The sequence below is a fragment of the Neomonachus schauinslandi genome, chromosome X (assembly GCF_002201575.2).
Source record: "Neomonachus schauinslandi chromosome X, ASM220157v2, whole genome shotgun sequence".
Classification (NCBI taxonomy): Eukaryota; Metazoa; Chordata; class Mammalia; order Carnivora; family Phocidae; genus Neomonachus; species Neomonachus schauinslandi.
Window position 1 is genome coordinate 68,099,313 of NC_058419.1, and position 24,723 is coordinate 68,124,035.

Below are 24,723 nucleotides of genomic sequence, written 5' to 3' on the forward strand. Positions count from 1 at the left end.
GGGAGTGCAGATTTTGCTTTCAAGATCCTGTTTCCAATACGTTTTTTTAAAATTTAATTTTATTATGTTAGTCACCATACAATACATCATTAGTTTTTGATGTAGTGTTCCATGATTCATTGTTTTCGTATAACACCCAGTGCTCCATGCAGTATGTGCCCTCCTTAATTCCAATACGTTTGGAAATATACCCAGAACTGGGATTGCTGGATCATATAGTGGTTCTCATTTTCATTTTTTTGAATAAAATTCATGATGTTTTCCATAGTAACTGCATGATTTTACATTCCCACCAACAGTGTACAAGTGTTCTAATTTATGCACATCCTCACCAACACTTGTTATCTTTTGGTTTTTTGGTAATAGCCATCCTAACTAGTATGAGATGACAATTCAATGTGGCCTTGGTTTGCAATTTCCTGATAATTAATGATGTTGAGCACCTTTTCATGAATGTATTAGCTATTTGTATGTTTCTTCTTAGAAATATCTGTTCAAGTACCTTGTCTGTTTTTAATCAGATTATTAACATTTTTGCTATTCAGTTGTAGGAGTTTCTTATATATTTTGGATGCTAACCTATTATCAGATATATGGTTTACAAATATTTTCTCCCATTCCAAAGGCTGCCTTTTCAGTCTATTGATTGTTTCCTTTACTATGTAAAAGATTTTGTTTGACGTAGCCTTACTTTATTTTTTGTTTTAGTGTCACATCCAAGAAATAACTGCCAACTCTAATGTCATGAAATTTTCCCCTAGGCTTTTTTAAAAAAATTATTTTATGGTTTCAGATCTTACATTTAAGTTACTAATCCATTTTGCATTGATTTTGTGTGTGGTGTAAAAATAGGGCTCTGATTTTATACCTTTGTATGTGGATATCCAGTTTTCCCAATGCCCTTTGTTGAAGAGACTATTCTTTCCTTATTATGTATTCTTAGAACATTTGTCAAAGATAATTTGACCATATATGTGTAGTTTAATTTATGAGATCTTTATTTTGTTTCATTCATCTACATGTCTGTTTTTATACCAGTACCATACTGTTTTTAATTACTGTAGTTTTATTTTTTTAAGATTTTATTTATTTATTTGACAGAGAGATAGAGAGAGCACAAGTAGGCAGAGCAGCAGGCAGAGGGAGAGGGAGAAGCAGGCCCCCCACTAAGCAGGGAGCCTGACATGGGGCTTGATCCCAGGACCCTGGGATCATGACCTGAGCTGAAGGCAGCCACTTAACCAACTGAGGCACCCAGGTGCCCCAAATTACTGTAGTTTTGTAATACATTTTGAAATCAGGAAATGTGATGCCTCCAGGTTTGTTCTTCCTCAAAATTTCTTTGGCTATTCTGTTTTTTTGTGATTGCATGAAATTTTTAGAATTGTTTTTTTCATTTCTGTAAAAAATGTCACTGGGGTTTTGATAGGGATAGCATTAAATATGTACATCACTTTGGGTAGTATGAACATTTTGATGAATATTAAGTATTCCAGTCCATAAACACATGATATCTTTTCATTTACTTGTGTCTTCTTTGATTTCTTTCATCAGTGTATTGTAGTTTTCAGTGTAAAAGTCTTTAATCTCCTTGGTTAAGTTTATTCCAAGGTACTTTATTCTTTTCATTGCTATTGTAAACAGGATTTTCCCCCTTAATTTCCACTCCATGCAGTTCATTGTTAGTGTATAGAAATGCAACTGATTTTTTATTTTATATCCTGCAACTTTACTGAATTCATTTATTAGTTCTAAGTTTTTTTGTGGGGTCTTTGGGGTTTTCTATATATAAGAACATGTCATCTGCAAACAGAAATAATTTTACATCTTTCTCTGTGATTTGGATACTTCTATTTATTTTCCTTGTCTAAATGATCTGGCTAAGCATTTCAGTACTGTGTTGAAAATAAGTGGTGAGGGTGGGTATCCTTGTCTTTTTCCTGATCTTAGGGGAAAGGTTTACAATTTATCACCATTTGATTGTGATGTTAGCTGTAGGCTTGTCATATATGGACTGACTTTATTATGTTGAGGTACATTCCTTCTATACTGAGTTTGCTGAGCATTTTTATTATGAAAGGGTGTTAAATTTTGTCAAATGCTTTTTCTGCACCTATTGAGATAATCATGTGATTTTATCCTTAATTTTGCTAATGTGGTGTATCACATTGATTGATTTGGCTATGTTGAACAATCCTTGCATCACTGGGATAAATCTCACTTGGTCATAGTGTATGACCATTTAATGTGCTGTTGAATTTGGTCCTTTAGTATTTTGTTGAGGACTTGTATATGTGTTCATCAGGGATATTAGTCTGTAGATTTCTTTCAGTGTCCTTGTCTGGCTGTGTTATCAGGGTAACATTAGCCTTGTAACATGAATTTGAAAGTGTTCCTTCCTCTTCCATTTTCTGGAAGAGTTTGAGAAAGATTGGCATTATTTTTTTAAGCATTTGGTAGAATTTATCAGTGAAGGCGTCCAATTTGAGGTTTTTCTATGTTGGAAGTTTTTGATTACTGATTCAGTCTACTTATTAGTTATTTGTTCAGATTTTCTATTTTTTATGATTCAGTCTTGGTACATTATACTTTTCTAGGTCTTTATCTAATTCTTCTAGGTTATCCAATTTGTGAGCCTATAATTATTCATAACAGTCTCTTATGATCCTTTTTCTTCTGTGGCAACCCTTGTAACATATCATATTTTACTTCTGATTTTATGTATTTAAATATTCTCCTTTTTTCCTTAAGTAGAGTAGCTAAATTTTTTATAAATTTTGTCTGTATTTTCCTTTCCTTTCCTTTCTTTTCTTTTCATGTGTGTGTGTGTGTGTGTGTGTGTGAGCTCTATGCCCAACATGGGACTCGAATTCACAACCCCGAGATCAAAAGTCACATGCTCTACAGACTGAGCCAGCCAGGCATCTCATTGTCTACATTTTCAACTCTTAGTTGCTTTGACTTTTTTGTTGTTTTGTTTTTCTATTCTCTACCTCATTTATTACTCTTCTAGTTTTCATTATTTCCTTTTGCTAACTTGGGGCTTCATTTGTTCTTCAAATCCCATAACTTTTGTGATGTTGTGTTCTCATTTTATTTTGTATGAAGATATTTTATAACTTTTCTTTTTACTTTTTTTCTGTGACCCACTTATTGTTCAGGACTGTGTTGTTTATTTTTCACAGATTTGTGAATTTTCTAATTTTCCTTCTCTTATTTATTTCTACTTTTATTTCATTGTTGTCAGAAAAGATTTTGGTATGATTTCAGTCTTCTTAAATTTGTTGCACTTGTTTTGTGACCTAATATGTGATCTTTCCTGGAGAATGTTAATGTGTGTCCTTGAGAAGAATGTATATTTTGCCCCTGTTTGGTTGAATATTCTCTATATGTCTATTAGGTCCATTTGGTCTATAGTGTTACTCAAATCTGCTATTTCATTATTGTTTTTCTGTCTTTATGTTCTAGCCATCATTGAAAGTAGGATATTGAGGTCTCCTACTACTATTGTATTGCTCTATGGCAATCTTGAAAATGGAAGCCCATCTTACCAGTGTGGTGCCCTGCTCCCTGGTTCTGGAGGGAGCATAATACACATAATTTCCAGAAAATTGTGTTTGTCCTAAGTTGTCTGGAGTTTTCCTGAAGGATTGATGCATGATAATTGTGTTTATTTTGCAAACTCAGAACTCACTCAGGGCAGAAAAGTGAGGTTCATTCCTCAAAAACACTGTAAGGTAAACAAACAACCTGGTGAAAAGATTATGGTTGAGGCACAAAATAGATTGCCAAAGCCTAGGGAAAAAAAGGCTGGGATGAGAGTTTATTTGGGAAATTAGGGCATTCAAAGTTGCTTATGTATACTGGGAAATTTAGAAAGTGATGCAAATGCCAGGGGAAGATTCATATTTAGAAAGGACCTATGAAGAACCTAAGCCTTCACTTCTGACAGATCTCTAGGCTCAATACAAACATAAAGTGAAGGCTAAGGCAGAGTTGTCACAGTCTCTCTTCACAAATAAGCAGACTCACCCAGCTCGTGTTTTCAAGCACTGAGCTACATTTTGTAATTTTAGTCCCTAGCATTAAAGGAGTACTCTAACACAGAGCGAGCCAATCTCTAAAAACTAGGAAAGGTTTCTTCTTCTTCATCATCTTTTTTCTTTGATTTTGTACTTTTTCTCCTCCTCCTTCTCCTCTTTTCCTCCTCTTCTTCAAGGCAGTCTGTCAAAGCACTAGCTGAATACAAGCTCCAGGAAGAGACTTCTAAGACCACATATGACAGGGGCGCCTGGGTGGCTCAGTCGGTTAAGCATCCGTCTGCCTTCGGCTCAGGTCATGATCCCAGGGTGCTGCCCGCATTGGGCTCTCTGCTCAGCAGGGAGTCTGCTTCTCCCTCTCCCTCTGCTCCTGCTCTCTCTCACACACACTCTCTCTCTAACAAATAAATAAAATATTTAAAAAAAAGACCACATATGACAAATAATACAGATTTTACAAAAATAGTGTAGCTACAAAAGTACTAAACAAACAAACAAACACCTATAGCTACTGCAAACAACACAAACAAATCCTGAAAAGGGGTAAGAATCTGATTTCCAGGGGTGCCTGGGTGGCTCAGTCAGTTAAGTGTCCAACTCTTGATTTTGGCTCAGGTCATAATCTCAGGATCAGGCTCCACACTCAGCAGGGTGTCTGTTTCTCTCCTTCTTCCTCCCCCTCTCCCTCTGCCCCTACACTGCTCACGTGCACTCTCTCTCTGGAATAAATAAATAAATAAATCTTTTTTTAAAAGAATCTGGTTTTCATATTTACCAAGTATAATATTCAGAATGTTCAGATTCCAAAATATATATATAAATCATGCAGAGAAATAAAACTTATGTCTCATTCATAGAGAAGATTAACAGGTACTGTCCTTGATAAAGCAAAGACATTGGATATACTAAACAAAAACTTAAAATCAGCTGTCTTAAATGTGGTCAGAGATAATGAAACCAGGACAAATATCTAAAGGAGAGAAAGGATAATGATATATAAATGAATAGAGAGTATCAATAGAGAATAGAGATTTTTAAAGGAACCAAACAGACATTCTGGAACTGAGAAATACAATAACTAAAATGAAAACTCACTTGAGAGTTTTGATAGGATATTTGAGCAGGCAAAAGTAACAATCAGCAAACTTGAATACTGGTCAATCAAAATTATCCAATCTGAAGAGCAGAAAAATAAAGGAATGAAAAAAGTTAACAGAGCCCAGGAGTCCTGTAAAATATCATTAAATTTACCGACATACTCATTATGAGACTCCCCAAAATAGAGGAGTAAGAGAAAGAGAAATTTAAAAAATACTTGAAGAAATAACCAGAAAACTTTCCAATTTTTATTAAATACGTGAATATACACATCCATGAGGTTCAATGAGCTTTTTAGTTTTTTCTTCAAGTTTTTATTTAAATGAACTTTAAGGAGGATAAAATCAAAGTGGTACACATTGACATGTTATTATGAAACTACTGAAAGCTGGTGGTGGCAAAGAGATTCTTGAAAGCAGAAGAGAAAAGTGACTTTTCACATACATGGTATTTTCAATAAGAATAATAATTAATAGTAGATTTCTCATTAGAAGCTGTTGAGGCCAAAAAGGAGTGGGATAACACTTAAACTGAAATCTATGTATATCTAGCAAAACTATCATTTAAAAATGAATGAGAAATTAAGACATTTACAGATAAACAAAAGCTGAGAGAGTGCATTGCTAGTAGACCTGACCTACAAAATAATACTAAAATGAGTCTTTGAGGCTGAAATGGAAGGACAATGAACAGTAACTTAAAGCTAGGTAAAGTAAAAAAAGAATTTCAATATAGGTAATATTATAGGCAAATATAAAAGGCAACATTGTATTTTTCATTTGTAACTCTTTTTAATTTCCTGCATGATATAAAAGTGCATAAAAGCAATTATAAATCTGTGTTAATGGGCACACATGTATAAAGATGTAACTTGTGGGGCACCTGGGTGGCTCAGTTGGTTAAGTGTCTGCCTTCGGCTAAGGTCATGATCCCAAGGTCCTGGGATCGAGCCCAGCGTCAGGCTCCCTGCTCAGTGGAGAATCTGCTTCTCCCTCTCTCCCTGCTCCTGCACTCGTTCTCTCTCTCTCACTTGCTCACTCTCTCAAATAAATAAATAAATAAAATATCTTTAAAAAATAAAATAAAGATGTAACTTGTGACAATAACAATATAAGGGGAGGGCAGAGTTGTGCAGGAGCACAGTTTTTGTATGCTACTGAAACTAGGTTGGTAATAATTAAATTCTTATTGTTAGGAATTTAGGATTTTTTTAAAAAGATTTTATTTATTTATTTCACAGAAACAGCGAGAGAGGGAACACAAGCAGAAGGAGTGGGAGAAGGAGAAGCAGGCTTCCCGCGGAGCAGGGAGCCCGATGTGGGGCTCGATCCCGGGACCCTGGGATCATGACCTGAGCCGAAGGCAGATGCTTAATGACTGAGCCACCCAGGCGCCCCAGAAATTTAGGATATTAATTGTAATGCCCATGGTAACCACGAAGAAAATATATTTAAAATATTTGCCAAAACAATGAGAAGAGAATCAAAATGGTACACTACAAATATCCAATTAAACACCAAAGAAGGCACTTACAGGGGAAATGAAGAACCAAAGTTATATGTTTTATATTTTTTAGGAGATGGTCAGTCAGGTTCTGCTACAAGAGGAGACACAGAAAAGCCTCAGGGAAAAAAGTTCATTATACTCACAGGTAATAGAGACAGAAGGCACCACACACCATGCACATCTACATGGGGAAGCATCAGGGTGGTTGGGGACAGAAGATAGGAGCAGGGGAATACCTAGGCTATGGTCTTTACTGGAGTTTCTATGGGAAAATTAAGGTAGGGCAGTGTAAACAGTTTAGGATTGGCTAGTTTGAATTTTGGTGAGCTTTGAGCTATAGGAGTAATTTCTAGTTGTCTGGTACCTAGTCCTGGGATGATTAAGGCAGAAGTAAAATACCTCCTAAAGTGCATGGGTCAAATAGAGGAGGTATGGCTCTGGATTGTATATCAAAGACATGTTACCTGCTGGAACTTTTGCAATTGCTAAGAATTGGCTAGCCCGGGGATTGACAGTCTCTCGCCATCCAGAAAGGTTAAAATGACAAAACATCATTATAAATAGGTATTTTATAGATATAAAATGCCTATCTATAGGTATAAAATATAGGTATGTTATATAATATTGTTATATAATATATAATATATAACAATATTTAATATATATATAATATATATCATACACAACTCATACAGAAAACAAACATCAAAATGTCAGAAGTGCGTTTTTCCTTATAGCGATTGTTTTAAACATAAATGCATTAAACTTTCCCAAAGGTGGAAATTTGAATAGATCAAATAACATGATCAAACTATTCTCTGTTTACAAGTGTCTCTCTTTAGATCTAAAACCACATATAATTTAAAAGTGAAAAAATGGAAAAATATATTCCATGCAACTAGTAAACAAACTGCTTGGTGGTTTTTCTAATATCAGGCAGAATAGACTACAAGTTAGAAACTGTTATGAAATAAAGGGCATTATATATTGAGAAAAGGGTCAATTCATCAAGAAGATATAATAATTATAAACGTATACATACAAAACAGTAGATCCTCAAAATATATGAGGAAGAAGTCAAACTTTCACTATTCACAGATGACATGATACTCTATGTAGAAAACCTGAAAGTCTCCACCAAAAAATTGCTAGAACTGATACACAAATTCAGTAAAGTTGCAGAATACAAAATCAATGTAAAGAAATTTGTTGCCTTTCTATACACCAATAATGAAGCAGCAGAAAGAGAAATCAAGGAGTAGATCCCATTTACAATTGCACTAAAAACTATAAGATACCTAGCAATAAACCTAACCAAAAAGGTAAAAGATCTGTGTTCTGAAAACTATAGAACACTTATGAAAGAAATTGAAGATGACACAAAGAAATGGAAAACATTCCATGCTCAAGGATTGGAAGAACAAATCTTCTAAAATGTCTACACTACCCAAAGCAATCTACATATTTATTGCAATTCATATTAAAATACAGCCAGCATTTTCACAAAGCCAGAACAAACAATTCTAAAATGTGTATGGAACCACAAAAGATCCCAAATAGCCAAAGCAATCTTGAAAAAGAGAAGCAAAGCTGGAGATATCACAATTCTCGACTTCAGGTTATATTACAAAGCTGTAGTGATCAAGATAGTATGGCACTGGCACAAAAACAGACACATAGATCAATGAAACAGAATAGGAAACCCAGAAATGGACCCTCAACTCTATGGTCAACTAATCTTCGACAAAGCAGGAAAGAATATCCAATGGAAAAAAGACATTCTCTTCAACAAATGGTGTTGGGAAAACTGGACAGTGACATGAAGAAGAATGAAACTAGACCATTTTCATACACCATACATAAAAATAAATTCAAAATTGGTAAAAGACCTAAATGTGAGGACTCCATCAAAATCCTAGAGAAGAACACAGGCAGCAACCTCTTTGATATCAGTCATAGCAACTTCTTACTAGACATGTCTCTGGAAGCAAGGGAAACAAAAGCAAAAATAAAGTTTTGGGACTTCATCAAAATAAAAAGCTTCTGCACAGAAGGAAACAGTCAACAAAACTAAAAGGCAACCAACAGAATGGGAGAAGATATTTGCAAATGACATATCTGATAAAGGGTTGGTATCTAAAATCTAAAAAGAACTTACCAAACTCAACCCACCAAAAAAACAAATAATCCAGTTAAGAAATGGACAGAAGACATGAATAGACATTTTTCCAAACAAGACATTCAGATGGCTAACAGACACATGAAAAGAAGCTCAACATCACTCATCATCAGGGAAATACAAATCAAAATTAAATGAGATATCACCTCACACCTGTCAGAATGGCTAAAATTAACAACACAGGAAACAACAGATGTTGACAAGGATGCAGAGAAAGGGGAACCCTCTTACACTGTTGGTGGGAATGCAAACTGGTGTAGCCACTCTGGAAAACAGTATGGAGGTTCCTCAAAAAGTTAAAAATGGTGAGGAGCAAGATGGCGGAGAAGTAGGAGACCTAAATTTCGTCTGGTCCCAGGAATTCAGCTAGATAGGGATCAAACCATTCTGAACACCTACGAACTCAACAGGAGATCAAGAAAAGAATAGCAGCAACTCTCTGAACAGAAAAGCGACCACTTTCTGGAATAATCTGGAATGATCTCCTCCAGTTCCATCCATGTTGATGGAAAAGTTGGATATTCATCCTTTCTGATGACTGAGTAATAGTCCATTTTACTTTTCTTGACCCTTGTATTTAGGGTCTACATAGATAATCCAGGGTAAGATCCTCCTCTGAAGTTCTTTAATCTAATTGCATCTTTTGTCATATAAGAGAATATTCACTCTTTTGCCATATAAGGTTTTATTATTTAGAAGTTTTAAGGATTAAGAAGTGGGCATATCTTTTGGGGGCCACCATTCAACCTGTTCCAGGCTTGGGACTTCCATTTTTGTTTCATCAGGCTAGAGAAGCAGGAGAGGTTATGCTGGAAGAAGAGGGGAGAATTTTTTCCCTTTTCCCTAGAAGGCATTTGACGTGTTGCTTCCTTTGTCCTTAGGGGCAAATCAGAAGTGTGTGCACAAGTACAACTAAAGACAAAATTATAAGGTTCAAGGGGATTTATTCCTGTTTTAGGGGAGCATTTCCAAGTGATCCATTTTGAGCTGGCCTTTCTAAGGCTTTTCTGGTTGGAATGGGTTTAGATAAATCATAGCAGCTTAAGTGCCTTCCTGTTTCAGTGACATTTGAATTTTAATTAAAGATTCACAGACCTAGAATCTCAGAGATTGGTGATTACAGTAAGCTCAAGATCCACACTGTATAGATGGAGAAATGGGGACTCTGAAAAGGTAAGTCTCCATGGTAAACTCTGGAAGACAGAAAAAGTCTTTTGAGACCAAAGGACTGAATATCACATTAGTGGTACTTTAATCTCTGAGAAACCAAGAGAGGGAAGGTGTGTGTGTGTGTGTGTGTGTGTGTGTGTGTGTGTGTGTGTATTATTTTGTGTGAGTAGTGGAGAAGAGAAAAAGTATTTGAGGTTTTTTCCAGGATGTCATGTAGAGATTAAAGCTAGAATAGCTGCTTAAAGCCAAGTCAAGTATCTAGACTGTACAAATGAAATAGCAGAGACCCTTATTAATGAAGTGACCTAACCAAAAATTACACAGCCATTTAGTTGCAGAAGTAGGTAAAACTAGAATTTCAGGTCTCACTTTCCAATTTAGTGCTTCTTTTTCCATACCATGAAAATAGCTACTTTTACTATTAACTTACAATATGGATTCTGAAAACCCATAGTAGGGCACTTCTTTGCTTTGCATTGATGCTCATACTTGAAGATTCAATGCCCATATACTCTGCTCTCCCTCTACCCTCCAAACCCATCTGCATGGTATGAGAGACCCACTGATTATCAATTATTGGTGTCCCTCAGTAGCATATTCCAACATTAATATAAAAGAAAGTGATCCCCACCTGGAAGGGTAAACCTAAGTTATCTAAAGTGACTATCTCCAAAGACTAAATCCTCTAGTGAGTTCCTCCCTTCTGTATTGTTATCAGAGTTGCAGCCACTCTGCTGTATTTGTTTGCAGGTTTCTTTTTTTTTAATGTTTTATTTATTTATTCATGAGAGTCAGAGAGAGAGAGAGAGAGAGAGGGAGGCAGAGGGAGAAGCAGGCTTCCCGCCTAGCAGGGAACCCGATGCGGGACTTGATCCCAGAACACCGGGATCATGACCCGAGCTGAAGGCAGATGCTTAACCATCTGAGCCACCCAGGCGCCCCTGTTTGCAGGTTTCTTAAGCCATAATCAACATATAGGAGACTGTGTGAATTTAAAGTATGAAAGTTGATTTTTGACAAATGACACTCATGAAACCATCACCAGAATTTAGATAAGAAACATATCCAACACCCCAAAATGTTCCTTATACCCTGTTGTAATATATCCCTCCTTTCCACCACCCTCCCCCGTTGCTGGCTGCTCCTGCCCTTCTTGACCTGGTTTGGTAGTGTTAAAACATTTCAACCCAGAAAAACAGCCATACTCTATGGATCTGAGCCAAATCCTCCTTTGAAAAAAAAGCCAGACCCTCCTAATGATCTTTCTTTGCAGATGTACACAAACAGCTCCCAGACTAATCAAGGGCCTTAAGAAAGGAACTGGGAGATTGGAGCATTTCTATAAAGGGCAAGGAGAATTCTAAAGTCTCAAATTACTTGAGGATAAAAAATTACTTGAAGGGACACCTGGGTGGCTCAGTAGATTGGGTGACTGCCTTTAGCTCAGGTCATGATCTTGGAGTCCCAGGACCGAGTCCCACATCAGGCTCCCTGCTCAGTGGAGGGTCTGCTTCTCCCTCTGATCCTCTCCCCTCTCATGCTTTCTCTCTCTCCCTTATTCTCTCTCTCTCAAATGAATAAATAAAATTTAAAAAATTACTCGAAGATTTGGTGTGAAAACATGTCTCTTAAGGAAACTTTTTTTCCCTCATAAAACGGCATGAATTTGAAAAGTAATGAAAATACGAAAATCTGCATAATCCCACCACCCTAGCTGAATACTTTTAGTCATTTGGCACGTTTTTATTCATGCTTCTTCCCTCATCAGAAAAATAATTTCTTTACTGAAACCTACTTTAAAAATTTTATTTATTTATTAATTTGAGAGAGAAAGAGAGAACGAGTGGGAGGGAGGGGCAAAGGGAGAGGGAGGAACAGACTCCCTGCTGAGCAGGGAGCCCCATGTGGGGCTCCATCCCAGGACCCCGATATCATGACGTGAGCTGAAGGCAGATGCTTAACTGACTGAGCCACCCAGGCACCCCTATTGAAACCTGCTTTAAATGCAACTTTTGAGTTTTGGTGTTTAACCTTTTTTGTACATACTTCCAAGCGCACACCACCATAATATAGCCATAAAAGCATGGGGTGTATGTTTTTCTTGGGTTTCAGAGAAAGAATTGACATGTCTTCTTAGAGGAAGTGGCTGCAAAATGCTATTAAGAACAAAAGCTCTGTACTACTGGGTATTTACCCCAAAGATACCAATGTAGGGATTCGAAGGGGTACGTGCACCCCGATGTTTATAGCAGCAATGTCCACCATAGCCAAACTGTGGAAAGAGCCAAGATGTCCATCAACAGATGAATGGATAAAGAAGATGTGGTATATGTATACAATGGAATATTATGCAGCCATCAAAAGGAATGAGATCTTGCCATTTGCAATGACGTGGATGGAACTGGAAGGTGTTATGCTGAGCGAAATAAGTCAATCAGAGAAAGACATGTATCATATGACCTCACTGATATGAGGAATTCTTAATCTCAGGAAACAAACTGAGGGTGGCGGGGGGGGGGGGGGGGGGGAGGGGTGGGGGAGCTGGGTGATGGACACTGGGGAGGGTATGTGCTATGGTGAGCACTGTGAATGGTGCAGGACTGTTGAATCACAGATCTGTACCTCTGAAACAAATAATGCAATATATGTTAAGAAAAAAAAAAAGAAGATAGCAGGAGGGGAAGAATGAAGGGGGGGAAATCAGAGCGGGAGAACCATGAGAGACGATGGACTCTGAAAAACCAACTGAGGGTTCTAGAGGGGAGGGGGGTGGGAGGATGGGTTGGCCTGGTGATGGGTATTAAGGAGGGCACGTTCTGCATGGAGCACTGGGTGTTATGCACAAACAATGAATCATGGAACACTACATCAAAAACTAATGATGTATGGTGATTAACATAACAATAAAAAAATTTTAAAAAAAAGAACAAAAGCTCTGTATTGTGGTTCTGTTAGCAGGTTCTAGAAAATTAGAATCTATAAAAATAAAAAAATGTTTCTTCTCTGTTGAACATAAGTTTATAGCAGGAAAGAACAACCCCTAGAGAAATCCAGCTGCTATAGCCAAAGATATTCTTTTTTTTTTTTTTGGTGAGGCAGTGTTAGGGATGAGGAAGCTAAGTACCTATGTACACTCAGAACTTAACTTCCTCATCCTTAAAATCCGCATCTCTCTCCACAGTAGATTGGAAGGACTCATTTTAATGCTGATTTTCTTTGTTCAGCACTCAGATGGCCTACTGGCCAATTAGCATGCTATATATTTCGCCCCATAGTTATTGGAAGCAATGAGGTGGAATAGAATGTGTGCTGGCCTGGGAGTCAAGAAATCCTAGCACAGTGCCTGGCACAGAGTAGGCACTAAATAAATAATCATTCAATTTAGTAGACCTGTGTTGTAATCCTAGGTTTTGTCATAAACTTACTGAAAAGTTGGTAACTTTTTGAAGAGAAAGAGAGCTTAAATTGATCTATCTTTGTTACCTTCCCCCAATATCTAGACCTGGGCTAAGGAAAAAAATGGTTAACTAAAGATACTTAAGCCCCTCTAGTCCCTAGTTTCTTAAACTACAAAGTGGGAAATAACAACTCTTGCCTATCTTGTAAGGGATAAGGGTATTAAGCCAGGTAATATACAAGTGTGAAAGTACATTGAAAAATATAAAATATTACACACATGTAAGGCATTATTAAGATTATTGGTAGAAGCCCCAAATTCACTGATGGGGGGGTAGGTGAGCTGAAAAACAAAGGGTTAAGTCTGCATTTCTAGGTCATAATTATCTGCTGGTGGGCACTGAGAGAGCTGTATGCAACTTCAGTGACATAATCTGATACCAAATGAATAGGAAGGGGCTTTGAGTTTGAATCCATCACTAGAGACTACAAAAGATCATTTTTATGTAACTCAGAATTCTCATCAGCATCCATGATTGCCTTGCTGCATATGTTTGGAAAATGAATGATTGCTTATATCTCCATTTCCCTATCAGCATAATGGGGCAATCGATACCTTCCTCATAAAAGTTTTGTAAAGATGCATGCAGGAAAGGCAGAATATAACTCCAAGAGCCTGGATCAAGATAGAAGGGTTTTTTCCTTAAATCTCTTCAAGACTAAATGACATACCCCCAGGAGCAACCATAGAAAAGAAGCCCACTTTCTGAGATAAATTTCTTATTCTTAACCCAAACACAGGTAGTTATGCTCAAGAATCTAATTTCTTAAGAATTTTTAAAGTGTATCTTGAAAGGGAAAATAAAGTTGTGCTTTGATTACTTTCCTACTTTAATAAAACTTTCTTTTAAACCATCTTAATTTAAAATGAATCAAAGTCCAGCCTTTGGCCACTTTGACATGCAAACAGTATACTGGACCAACACCAAAAACTCCAGGCAACTCTACTCACTGCAACCCAAGTTGTGTGTTTGGAACCTGTAAACTGCATCTCCTTGGGCCACACTGCATTGACATGCCATAACGTAAGTAAAATTGAACAGGTTTATGGTAATAGCAAGGAGAGTGCTTATGTTAACTCTGACTGCCACTGAACTGTAGCAATAGAGTTAAAAGACAGAAAGGGGATTAGAGTTTGTTCTGCGTGTTGGAGAGCTGCCTTTTTACTGACTCAACCAAGCTGGACTGTATTGTTCTAGTCTGACTTCATTATTTTGGCAAGATTTGAAATCGACACTATAGGTTGGAAGTTCTGAGATGAGGTAATTGATGCCAGAAAATGATTGATTGATGAGCAAAAATAGTCTTTCTATTTATTATTTTTATTAATCAGTGATAATGGATTCAGAATCATCTCCTGCTGATTTTTAAACATTTGTCTTGTTATGAAAATGCCGTTAGCTTTTGAATTAATCACTTGCAAAAGTAGCTACAGATGGATAAATTTCTGCTTACCTCCCCCCACCAAGACAGCATAAAAGAACACACCCAACATCAAATAACAAACACAAGTACACATACACAAATGTGCCTCCTTCCTGAACTGTTTTTTACAATTTGTTCACAAGTAAGTTTCTGAAATTGTGAATAGAGTTGCAAAGGCCTGTGATTGTAGCTTTTAATCATATAGCTTACCACCAAGTTCCTAAGTGACTGCCATATAGCATAGCACATGACAGGAGGTTTCTGAGGATGGTTTCTAACAGTAAGCGACCTCTCAATTATCTTCAACAATTGCACATCCACTTGTTCTGAATACTGCCTTATGAGAAATTACATCCTGTCCTAACTCGCCTGCTGATATCTTAGAGACCAAGAAGACAATGCTAAAGGATGGGGGACTTTCCATTTCTCTTTGCCTTTTCTTTCATTCAGAGACCTGCTGTATCTCAATAGGCTGAAATCTATGAACAGCAGATGAGGTGGTGGAAAAAGCGTTAGGTAGTTCCCCAGGGCTGATGGAGCCAGAATCACTTTGTACTGAGCCTCCACTGTTCTCAAACTGGGAGATTTTCTTTTTGATCATCTTTCTTTCCTTGGCTCTGCGATTCTGAAACCAGATTTTCACCTGAAACAAAAAATGCTTTAGATTTAATGGGGCATCATACTGAATGCAGTTTTCATAGTCATTGCTGATACTGTACAAGGATTTTAGCATTTACAAAGCCCTATCATGTGTATCACTTCATTTGAGCCTCCCAATGACCTTGTGAAGTATACCTATTTAACAGGTTAAAAAAAAACCCTGAGACTGAGAGAAGGAAAGTATCTTGCTTGAGATGAAACTTGGAGATAAAATCCAGGGCTACTGATTCTAAATGCAGTGCTCTTTATATGACACCTTATCCAACACCTCTGTTGCACAGGTAGAAATAAATGATAGAATGGCAGATGCTGAGGTGTGGTGATAAAAAGGGAGGGATTTAAATAACAAAGGTGATTACTATCTGTCATTAAAAGTAACTTCCAATAATAAGTTTAATGAAACACAGAACTGGGTGAACAAGGGTGATGAAATACTATATCTCTTGCTGTGATACCAATGTGCCTTCATACCTGGATAAAGTGCAAGCTGCTTGGGATAGGTAACACACTAATGGACTTTCCAATTCTAGCATTCTATGATTCCAGGATTACTTCTAGACTTAAGTGAAAAAACATCAGGTAGTTGTGTAATGTCAAAGTTTAGGTAAATGGAAACCATTGATCTTTATCATGCTTTATTGAGTACCTACAGTATGTTAAATTTGAGGCAGGCATCGTAGAATTATATAGACCATAGAAAATTAAATTTCCAACCCTGAATAATAGAAAAACTTAGTTCAGGTAGCAGCATTGGCATTCAGTTACTATTATAGTTTGACTGATGTGAACCAGATAATAGCCATGATTGCCAAATTGCCACTTCATACATTGGTTGTGACTACTTGGGGTGTCAATCAAGGTTTTGACTTGACTGATTAGTTCTATGGGAGTTTTAATTCTTCACCTCCTATGTCCCAACCCTTTGCTTCTCCATCTGCACACTGCCTACCACATTCAATTATTAATAAACCCACTGACCAATGAGACTAAACCAGGAGGTCCAGTAGGATGAATGTGGGCTTTAAGAGAGCTTGGAAAATGTCTTGGTCTTCTGTTTTGCTTCCACTCTTGCTTACAGACTTCCCTAAAACCTCAGCCAGCCTATTGAAATAACTATTTAAGACATGTTGGTTGTACTTCCAGTGTACCTGTCTTTCAGAAAGACCCAGGTTGACTGCCAGTTCTGATTTTCTCCGAATGGTGATGTATCTATTGCAGTGGAATTCCTTCTCTAGCTCCAGTCTTTGATGATCTGTGTAAACCACACGATACTTTTCTTTTGTCCTGGTTTTCCCTGTTAGGGGAGAAAGCAATATATTTAATCATATTTTACTTCTTTGGAGATTGTTTTGGTTGAAGGAATCACAACTACTGTCCCCATCCTTATCTATTACTTTCAAATATGAAACAGGTACATTTTTTGAACCAAATATGTCATATATCCACTTTTCCATTAAATTCTTTGTCATCTGTGGCTGTTTTATACACATATATATGTATATATATATAAAACCTATCACACCATCATTGACCTACTTACACCAAAGTATTTTTTTATTTTTTATTTTTATTTTTTTAAAGATTTTATTCATTTATTTGACAGAGAGATAGCGAGAGCAGGAACACAAGCAGGGGGAGTGGGAGAGGGAGAAGCAAGCTTCCTGCCAAGCAGGGACCCTGATGGGGGAGCTCAATCCCAGGACCCTGGGATCATGACCTGAGCCGAAGGCAGATGCTTAACGACTGAGCCACCCAGGCACCCTCCTTTCTTTTATTTTTTTTAAAAGATTTTATTTATTTATTTGACAGAGAGAGAGATAGCGAGAGCAGGAACATAAGCGGGGGAGTGGGAGAGGGAGAATATTTTATTTTTTAAAGCAAACACTTAATCCATGATTTTCATTCCCTTCCCTTCCCACTCACATATAGAAACAGCATTTGCAATAGTAGCAACATATGGCATACGTACACTTCCCTTTACATCTTATGCAGTTCATTCATACCATTTCCTATTGAACCCCTCACCTACACTTTTGAATTATGCAGAATATGTCTTATCCCCATTTTGCCAATAAGAAACCTGAAGCTCAGTGTAGTTAAGTGGTTTTGTGCTAGTGAGCTGAAGTGCCAGGACCCAAACACATACCTCTGACTCCCAGTCCAGTATGCTAAATATTATTCCCAGTTTAAATATGCTGGGAAGTATAAGAATGGCCCAAGTGTGGCAAACTATTCTGTGATCCTGACATTATTAGTTACATACATTCCTAGTTTTATATATATATATATATATTCTAGAGAGAGTTTTGTTTGGTTAATAATTTAAAAAGAAAACATTTATTGTCACTTAGATTCTGTTCTAGGATAGCCCCTATTATCTACTAGAAAATTTTTTGTGTGTGTGAGGGTCTTAAATCAACTATTATTCCCAAGTGGCTAATCAATGGGGGAAGGAGGAGGTGTTGACTTAAGCAGAATAAAATGCATATTCTAGTATTCTTTGAAAAGATATACAAACATTTGCTTTGTGTTACAGCATTTAACTAATTTCTCATGTCCTTCCTCAAGTAGAGTTTTATTCCTCCTTTCAAATTTTCCAAAGGTGATTAGGAAGCTTCCCTTTCTTTTCAATTTTTCTAACTCCCTCCAGGATCTTCCTCTTTTTCTCTATGGCATTTGGCAAACTGCTTCTGATCTTCCCTGGTTGTTTTTGATGTGAGGTTTTGGGGAGCGATCTGTAGGACAAAGGTTTCTTTAAAGTGGTTCTCTAAACCCCATTGAGGTGTTAAGATGCAGCACAGGCCTAACAAAGGAGCTACATAGCATCAGATCCCATCCTGAACCCTCTTTACATTCAGGAACACCAGCCAGTTGGTTTGGAATTTACAAGCCCTAAACAAATGTCAGACACTCTTTCATCTCCAGGAAAGAAAAAAAGGGACATGAACATAGAAACAAATTCTGGATGAGAGATATGTTTTAGTATTAAACTTAATGGCTGAATAACTCGTGGACTAATAAACTAAACAAACTTTTCTCCTTGAAAATTGAAAATGATGAGTCCTAGTCAATTAACCTACCTGGAAGGCCCAGACTTTGAGCTGGTTTTTAAAATCCAAACAGAAACCCAGGAAACCAGGGGTCTGGCATTTGGTTAGTTACAAAGGCAGAATGTATATTTGAGATCACAATGAAAACTTTGAGGTTTAATTTATTTCCAGAACCTCATATCTTACGATCAAAATATATTTTTGAAGAGATGTTTCCTAAAACCCTTTCTAATCCCAAAGTAGCTGAGTATTTAAATTCTAACTTGAGGCAGAAGTTAAAATTCAACTTGTGCATTTCTGTGTTTTCTGCTCTTTGATAATCAGTAAATATAACCAGACTTCAAGAACTCTGGAAGGTTGCAGTCCTTCCCCACCCCCATTGGTCATAAATTCCCCTCTTGCAGTTTCTTCTAAGGACAATAAAGTTAAGACCAGGCCTCTTTATTTGCCATGAAAATCCTCACCCTTTCCGGCAATATAACCCCTGAAGAAAGGAGGGATGAGGAAGAGCCAGGCTGCATATCAAAGCCATATGAAGTGTTAAAAAGAGTCTGTTGCCTCAATCTGACAGATAAGACCTCAAACCTCAAGAAGATGTAGCTCAGGGGAAATACTGACTGCACATTTTGCAAAGAGAAATGAATTCCTCCTGTGTCCCTCCTCCTGAACTCTCTTCTCCTGTCTCATTGCCTCTGCCCCTTAAATGATGAAATTGGACTGAATGGGATTTGGACATCTTCTAGTAGAGCATAATATCCATATTCTCATACCAAACCAAAGCAAAGAGGATGAAAACCAGTTTCCTTCTATAGGGAAAACAGTGCAATTGACCCTGTACAATGACTTTCTATCTTAAGATAACCCTTTGCTGCTTTTAGTTAAAAATTGCATCCAAATTCATTTAAAAAATTGTCCAACGAAATGGTCAAAACCAAGGAGCACAATGATAAGCTTCAAGAATTAGTAAGCAGCTTATTTTCTGAAGTGTATTAATTGAGTAAAACATTTTAAGTATAACTTCCCCAGTGTTTTGTCCAGTGGCTTAATCAGAATTACTCAGTTACTTCCTTCTCTCCCCCTCTTTCCCACTTCTAACAAAAAAGCCTTTCTCCAGCTCTACTTAGATTATCACCTTGCCAAAACTCATTTGAGACTACAACTCTGGGTAATAGAAAAAAATGAAAAAATAATTCCTAGCTGTAATGCACTGACAATGTTTAAAATATGAAAATACTAAACTTTTCACAGAACCTTTCTGTAGGTTCCTCTTCATGTAATCTTTAAAATGAGATGTGTATTGGAACAGACCATTTAGAGAACAAAGTGTAAATAAAAATATCTTTCTTTTTAATCAAATCACCTAGGGGACAGACATTTACTCTGTCAGTCCCCTTTCCTTAGAAAATCAAATGTGATAATAGTCATTATGAAATGTTTCTGATTGTTCCCTAATATGTGTATTCTTCTTTCTTTAGCTTAAGGTTATTTAAAATAGTCTTCAGTAATGGGAAGACTTTTATTTGATTACTTTAATCAGAGAACGGTTACTTCCATTTTGCAGTTCATCTAATTATCTTCTCAGCCATAAGCCAAATGTTGTCCCACAATACTACAGAGTGAAGTAGAAAATTCAGGAGGATCTGACTCATTCATTCATTTAACAAATATTTGTTTAACACTATGTACTAAACATACAAATAGGTGCATTTTGGTTCAGAGTGGTCCACTGAAGTGATCAGCTTAATTTTTTTGTGTGTAATTCATAAACTGAGATCCATAGAAGGGCTTCAGTGGATCCATGCATCTCCCAAAATTATTCTAAAAATGATGTGTGTGTGTATGTGTGGGCATGTGTGTGTATACGCACATGCATGTGGGTGCAAGTATGTATCCTTTTGTGCATTTTTCTGGAGAGAGTGTCCATACTTTTCATTATATTCTTGAACTGCTGCTAAATCTGTACCTTGGGCTACAAGCATATAGCAAAAAGATAATTTTAATTTATAAGACATTAAAATGAAATAAAGATAGACTCTAATAAAGCTTCATCTACAAGATAAGCTCCAAGAGTCAGAGGGGTTCCAAAATAATTCAATTTAAAATTTCTTAGTAGAATTTGGAGAAGAAAACCTTATGAAGGTGGCATTGTACAGCCAGGTTTAAAGGTTTGTGATGAAGATATCACAAACTAAGGAGTCCCTTTCTAAACTTCTCCTGGCACCAGCATTACCCAAGAGGGAGACCCGAGCTCATAAAAGCAAATGCAAATGGGAGACTTTTAAGCAGAGAAACCTGTCATATTGTCTCTCATAAACAAAAAATTCAAGACTCAAGATCATTTCTTTTGTCCTTCCCCCCCATTGTTCTCTCTTCCAAACATACTAATGACTTTCCTCTTCTAATGTGTTTCAAAACATAATCTTGGACTGGGAGCAGCTACTTTTTGACTTTTGTGTCTTTTGCTGATCTTAGGGTTTAGTAAATGGATGTTAATTACAACCCTAAGATTAGATGTAATAACAGCCCCAGGAGTACCCCACCTTAACCTAATTTTTTATTCTACAACCAGCTGACTCACCCATATTTTAAAAATGAAGATTTACTTCCAAACACTTTAAAGCCAAGTGTTTAAGCTCTATTCTTAATTTGGGATTGCTATCCTAGTAATGTCCCAATCAACCGGAACTGCCTCTTTCTAGCTAAGAGTCCTCCTAATGGTAAAAGTTGTTCCCTTCCCACTCTCCTGCCTTTGCTTTTTTAAAGGGGAGAAAAAGTGCAGAACTGTGAACTAAAGCATAATCATTATGGACAAATGCTATTGAAATTCATTTCCTCCTCAGAGGGATAAAAATGATAGAGTCAAATTTTACCAATTTTCTCTAATGACATAGAGCGATAGGTTGGAATAATAAAAATGTGATAAAAGAACAACTACAGCTGAAAACAAACATCTCCTGCCTCCCCCCATCCAAGATTAAAGCAGAGTGCCCATTTCCCCTGCCTTGGGCTCCCAGCAGCCACCCACTGTCTTGCTGGTACCAGCATGGGTCAGCATTAGGCTGGAATCTCTGGGCCTTCCTGCACTCCATTACAGACCTACATCCAACCCCTGTGTCCCCAGAAGCCTTCCTGGACAGTTATGAAGTCTTTAACCACCTATTAGTGCTGGGGCTGTTATTCCCGCATGCCCTAGGGATGTTAGAGTTGAGTAGCTTATGATGTCCCGGCAGTGTGCTGTTGTCTTCTCACCTGACTCAACGCTTCCATTGGCAGAAAGGAGTTTGGAAGAAGGCAATGGGTTTGAGTCCAGCTTGCCTCTGCCACCTTGGGTGAAGGAAGCTGCAGCTTCCTTGAGAGGCCAGGATGACGAGGCTATTTTGCCACTGGGGCTTTCGTGGCTTAACTGGAGGGTCCATTGCCAACCAAGCACCATGAAACCAAAGTTGAGTATCACCAGCATTTCAGGGGAGCAGACCTGCCCAGAAGGGGAAGGGTTTTAAATGGAAATGGCAAGTAGAAGTGATAGCATTGGGTTGCTGGCTATCCTCTTGCCTCATTCACCCATTGACCTTTCCTGTGCATCTGTTTTCCCATCTGGGCAACTACACTGTTGGATCCTGATCCTTGTGGCTCAATGTGTCCATTGTTCACCAGCTTGCTCCCTTGACACATCAGGAAATGATGAAAAACACTCCCAGGATCGGTTTGGTTCCAAGCACTGCACTCTTCTGGCTTTGAGCAGAGGCACATGCAAGAGAGGTCACTAATGGGAGGGGATCCTGGGCACTCAGCCACGCAGTAGTCCTCAGCTAAACTGTCCCTGGAGAGTCCTGAGAAGTAGGAGGGCAGCAGACAGGCCAACAGAAGTAGAAGCCAAGCAAAGGAAGGAGAAGTGTGAGGGCATTGGGATCAATTACTCACCGGTCACCTGCACTGTCTTGCGCATCCACGCATAAGGGCTGTGGCGGCTTCTGTTGGGAGAAGTGGCATCCGGGGCGTCGGGGTCTATGGGGAACAGTGACCCGCTGGCTGGGGCTGGCAGGCTGCCATTGCTGCTTCCCCCGCCCGCAGGGCCCAAGTTGCTGTATTCCTGAGAGCCAAAAGTGGAAGGGCTCGACGTCATGTCGTTCATGGGTACTGTGCCCATTGTACTGGATGGCCCGGGGTACACAGTCCAGTCTTCTCGAGGGGGACTATACGGTGAACCCCATACCCCCAGCGACGGCCCGTGAGGATCCATGCTGGGCATATGGGGATACCCCATGTAGTGCGCATAGGCAGGGGCCGCAGTGAAGTTGGAGGCTGGCAGGGGACTCCCACCACTCCCAGTGCCGCTAGTCCCGGCGGTGCTGCCTCCCGCGGGGCTCCTGAGAGTGCCCACGTACATGCCTGCTTCTTTTTCCAAAAGGCAGCTTCTGTACATAGTGGCTTGGGTATGAGGAAGGAGCTCCCTAAGCCATTCTCAAGTTCTTGTAAGGCCCCAGTCCGACTTTGAGAAGCAGCAGGGAATCAATAGGTCAGTCGGCAGCTGTGCTGCACGCCCTCCTGTGCCTCTCAGACTACTCCATCCGCGTTTTCTACCCGTCAGGTTTCCAGGTGACTGGTAGCCCGGTATAGATGGGCCACCAATGGCTAGGCTGACGTCAAGGGGCTTCAGGCTTTTACATAGCATTTGCATTCAAATGAAGGGCCATTTCACTTTCACAGGGACTTGTTCACTCTGAGCTCCCTCTCCCAGAGCTCCCAGGCCTTTCTGTCTCATCCTTCTCACTTTTGTCCATCTGGTCTCCATAGCACTAGTTTGTGCTTTTGGAGGCAGAAGTTCCTCCAGGGGTTTCTGACCGGTTCCCTCCAAAGTGAGATGAAGACAGGCAGAAGCAGGGCGAAGTCCTGCTCTTTGGGATTCAGTCCTTACCCTGGGGCCTCCTCTTTCTGCTGAACTTCCCTTGCTCAGCCCAGCCTGCATCTGTGGTATTCCCTCTTCCCACATTCCCCTGCAGGGGTACTCCACTGGAACTGGCCCAGGATACCACTGAAAAGAGCTTTCCCTTCTCTGACCCGCTCCCTCCCCCAGGAGGAGGGCTTTGTTTCTAAGAACAAATTCATTTCACAAGTATATATTGTGTGTCCACTGAGTGCTAGGCACTGCTGTAGGCACTGGGAATACATACAGCAGTGAAAAAGAGACAAACATATTTGCTCTGCCTTCCTAAGGTTACATTCCAGGGGACAACAGGCTGGATTAATGGGATGTTTCAGAAACATGCACAAATTAAAGAAAGATGAAGAGAGTAGGTTACAAAAAAAAAAAAAGAAGGAAAGGGAGAAGAACCACGAGGGTAATGGGCTTTCTTCTTTTCATGTCAGTTCACTAGTCTCAGGTGTCTTTCTACCAGGTATGACTTCTGCCTCAAAGCCAGTGCCCCAAGGGGTCAAATTCCTGCAGTCTCAAATCCAGGGCAGCCACAACTTCCAACTTTCTTTCACACTTGAGGAAATTTCCTTTGTAAAGCTCCAATTATTGAAAAAGGATTGGCTTGCCAGCAGATACCAAATGAACGCAAGATTTTGGTTCAAGATATCAGATAAACTTCTGACCACAAAACCAATCTGTATCCCAGTGTTCTTTCCCAGCCCCCCTCCCCAAACCTACCACAATCTTTAATCTAGGCTGTGCTCCTACTCAGGGAATGTGCTCCTGTATAAAGTTCAATCCAAACTGGCACCCCTATTAACTGATCTCTCTTTGGCTTTGGGAATATCACTTCGCCTCCGGGAGTTTCAGGGATTTTTCCTGAGTAAGATAGAGATCCTAACAGTGTCTACATTACAAGGCAGACTTTACTGAGATAATATATGCAAATTGCTTAACTTAGTGCATGGTACACAGTATGCAACCACTGTATTCATTAATTCACTCAACAAATATTTATTGACTTCTAGGTGCTGTTCTATGCATTGAGATATCAATAGTGAACAGACAAAACCCCTGACCTTATTAAGCTTATATCCTAGTGGGGAGAGACACTAATAAGAAATTACATTTTATGGTTTGTCAGATGGTAATGATCAATGCTGTGAAAAAAAGAAAGCAGGAAGGAGGATAAAGAATGCTGGGGGCGGGGGTTGCAATATTAAA

General features: G+C 38.6%; 1 protein-coding gene across 1 annotated transcript; it reads right to left on the reverse strand.

Moving 5' to 3' along the window:
- Positions 1-15,316: 15,316 nt before the first annotated feature.
- On the reverse strand, positions 15,317-23,007 carry CDX4 (caudal type homeobox 4). Its single transcript, XM_021685772.2, has 3 exons — positions 22,506-23,007; positions 16,683-16,828; positions 15,317-15,517 (listed from the first exon to the last, which is right to left on the reverse strand). The coding sequence occupies exons 1-3, from the start codon at positions 23,005-23,007 to the stop codon at positions 15,317-15,319; spliced, it is 849 nt and encodes a 282-aa protein (XP_021541447.2).
- Between the last annotated feature and the right edge of the window lie 1,716 nt (positions 23,008-24,723).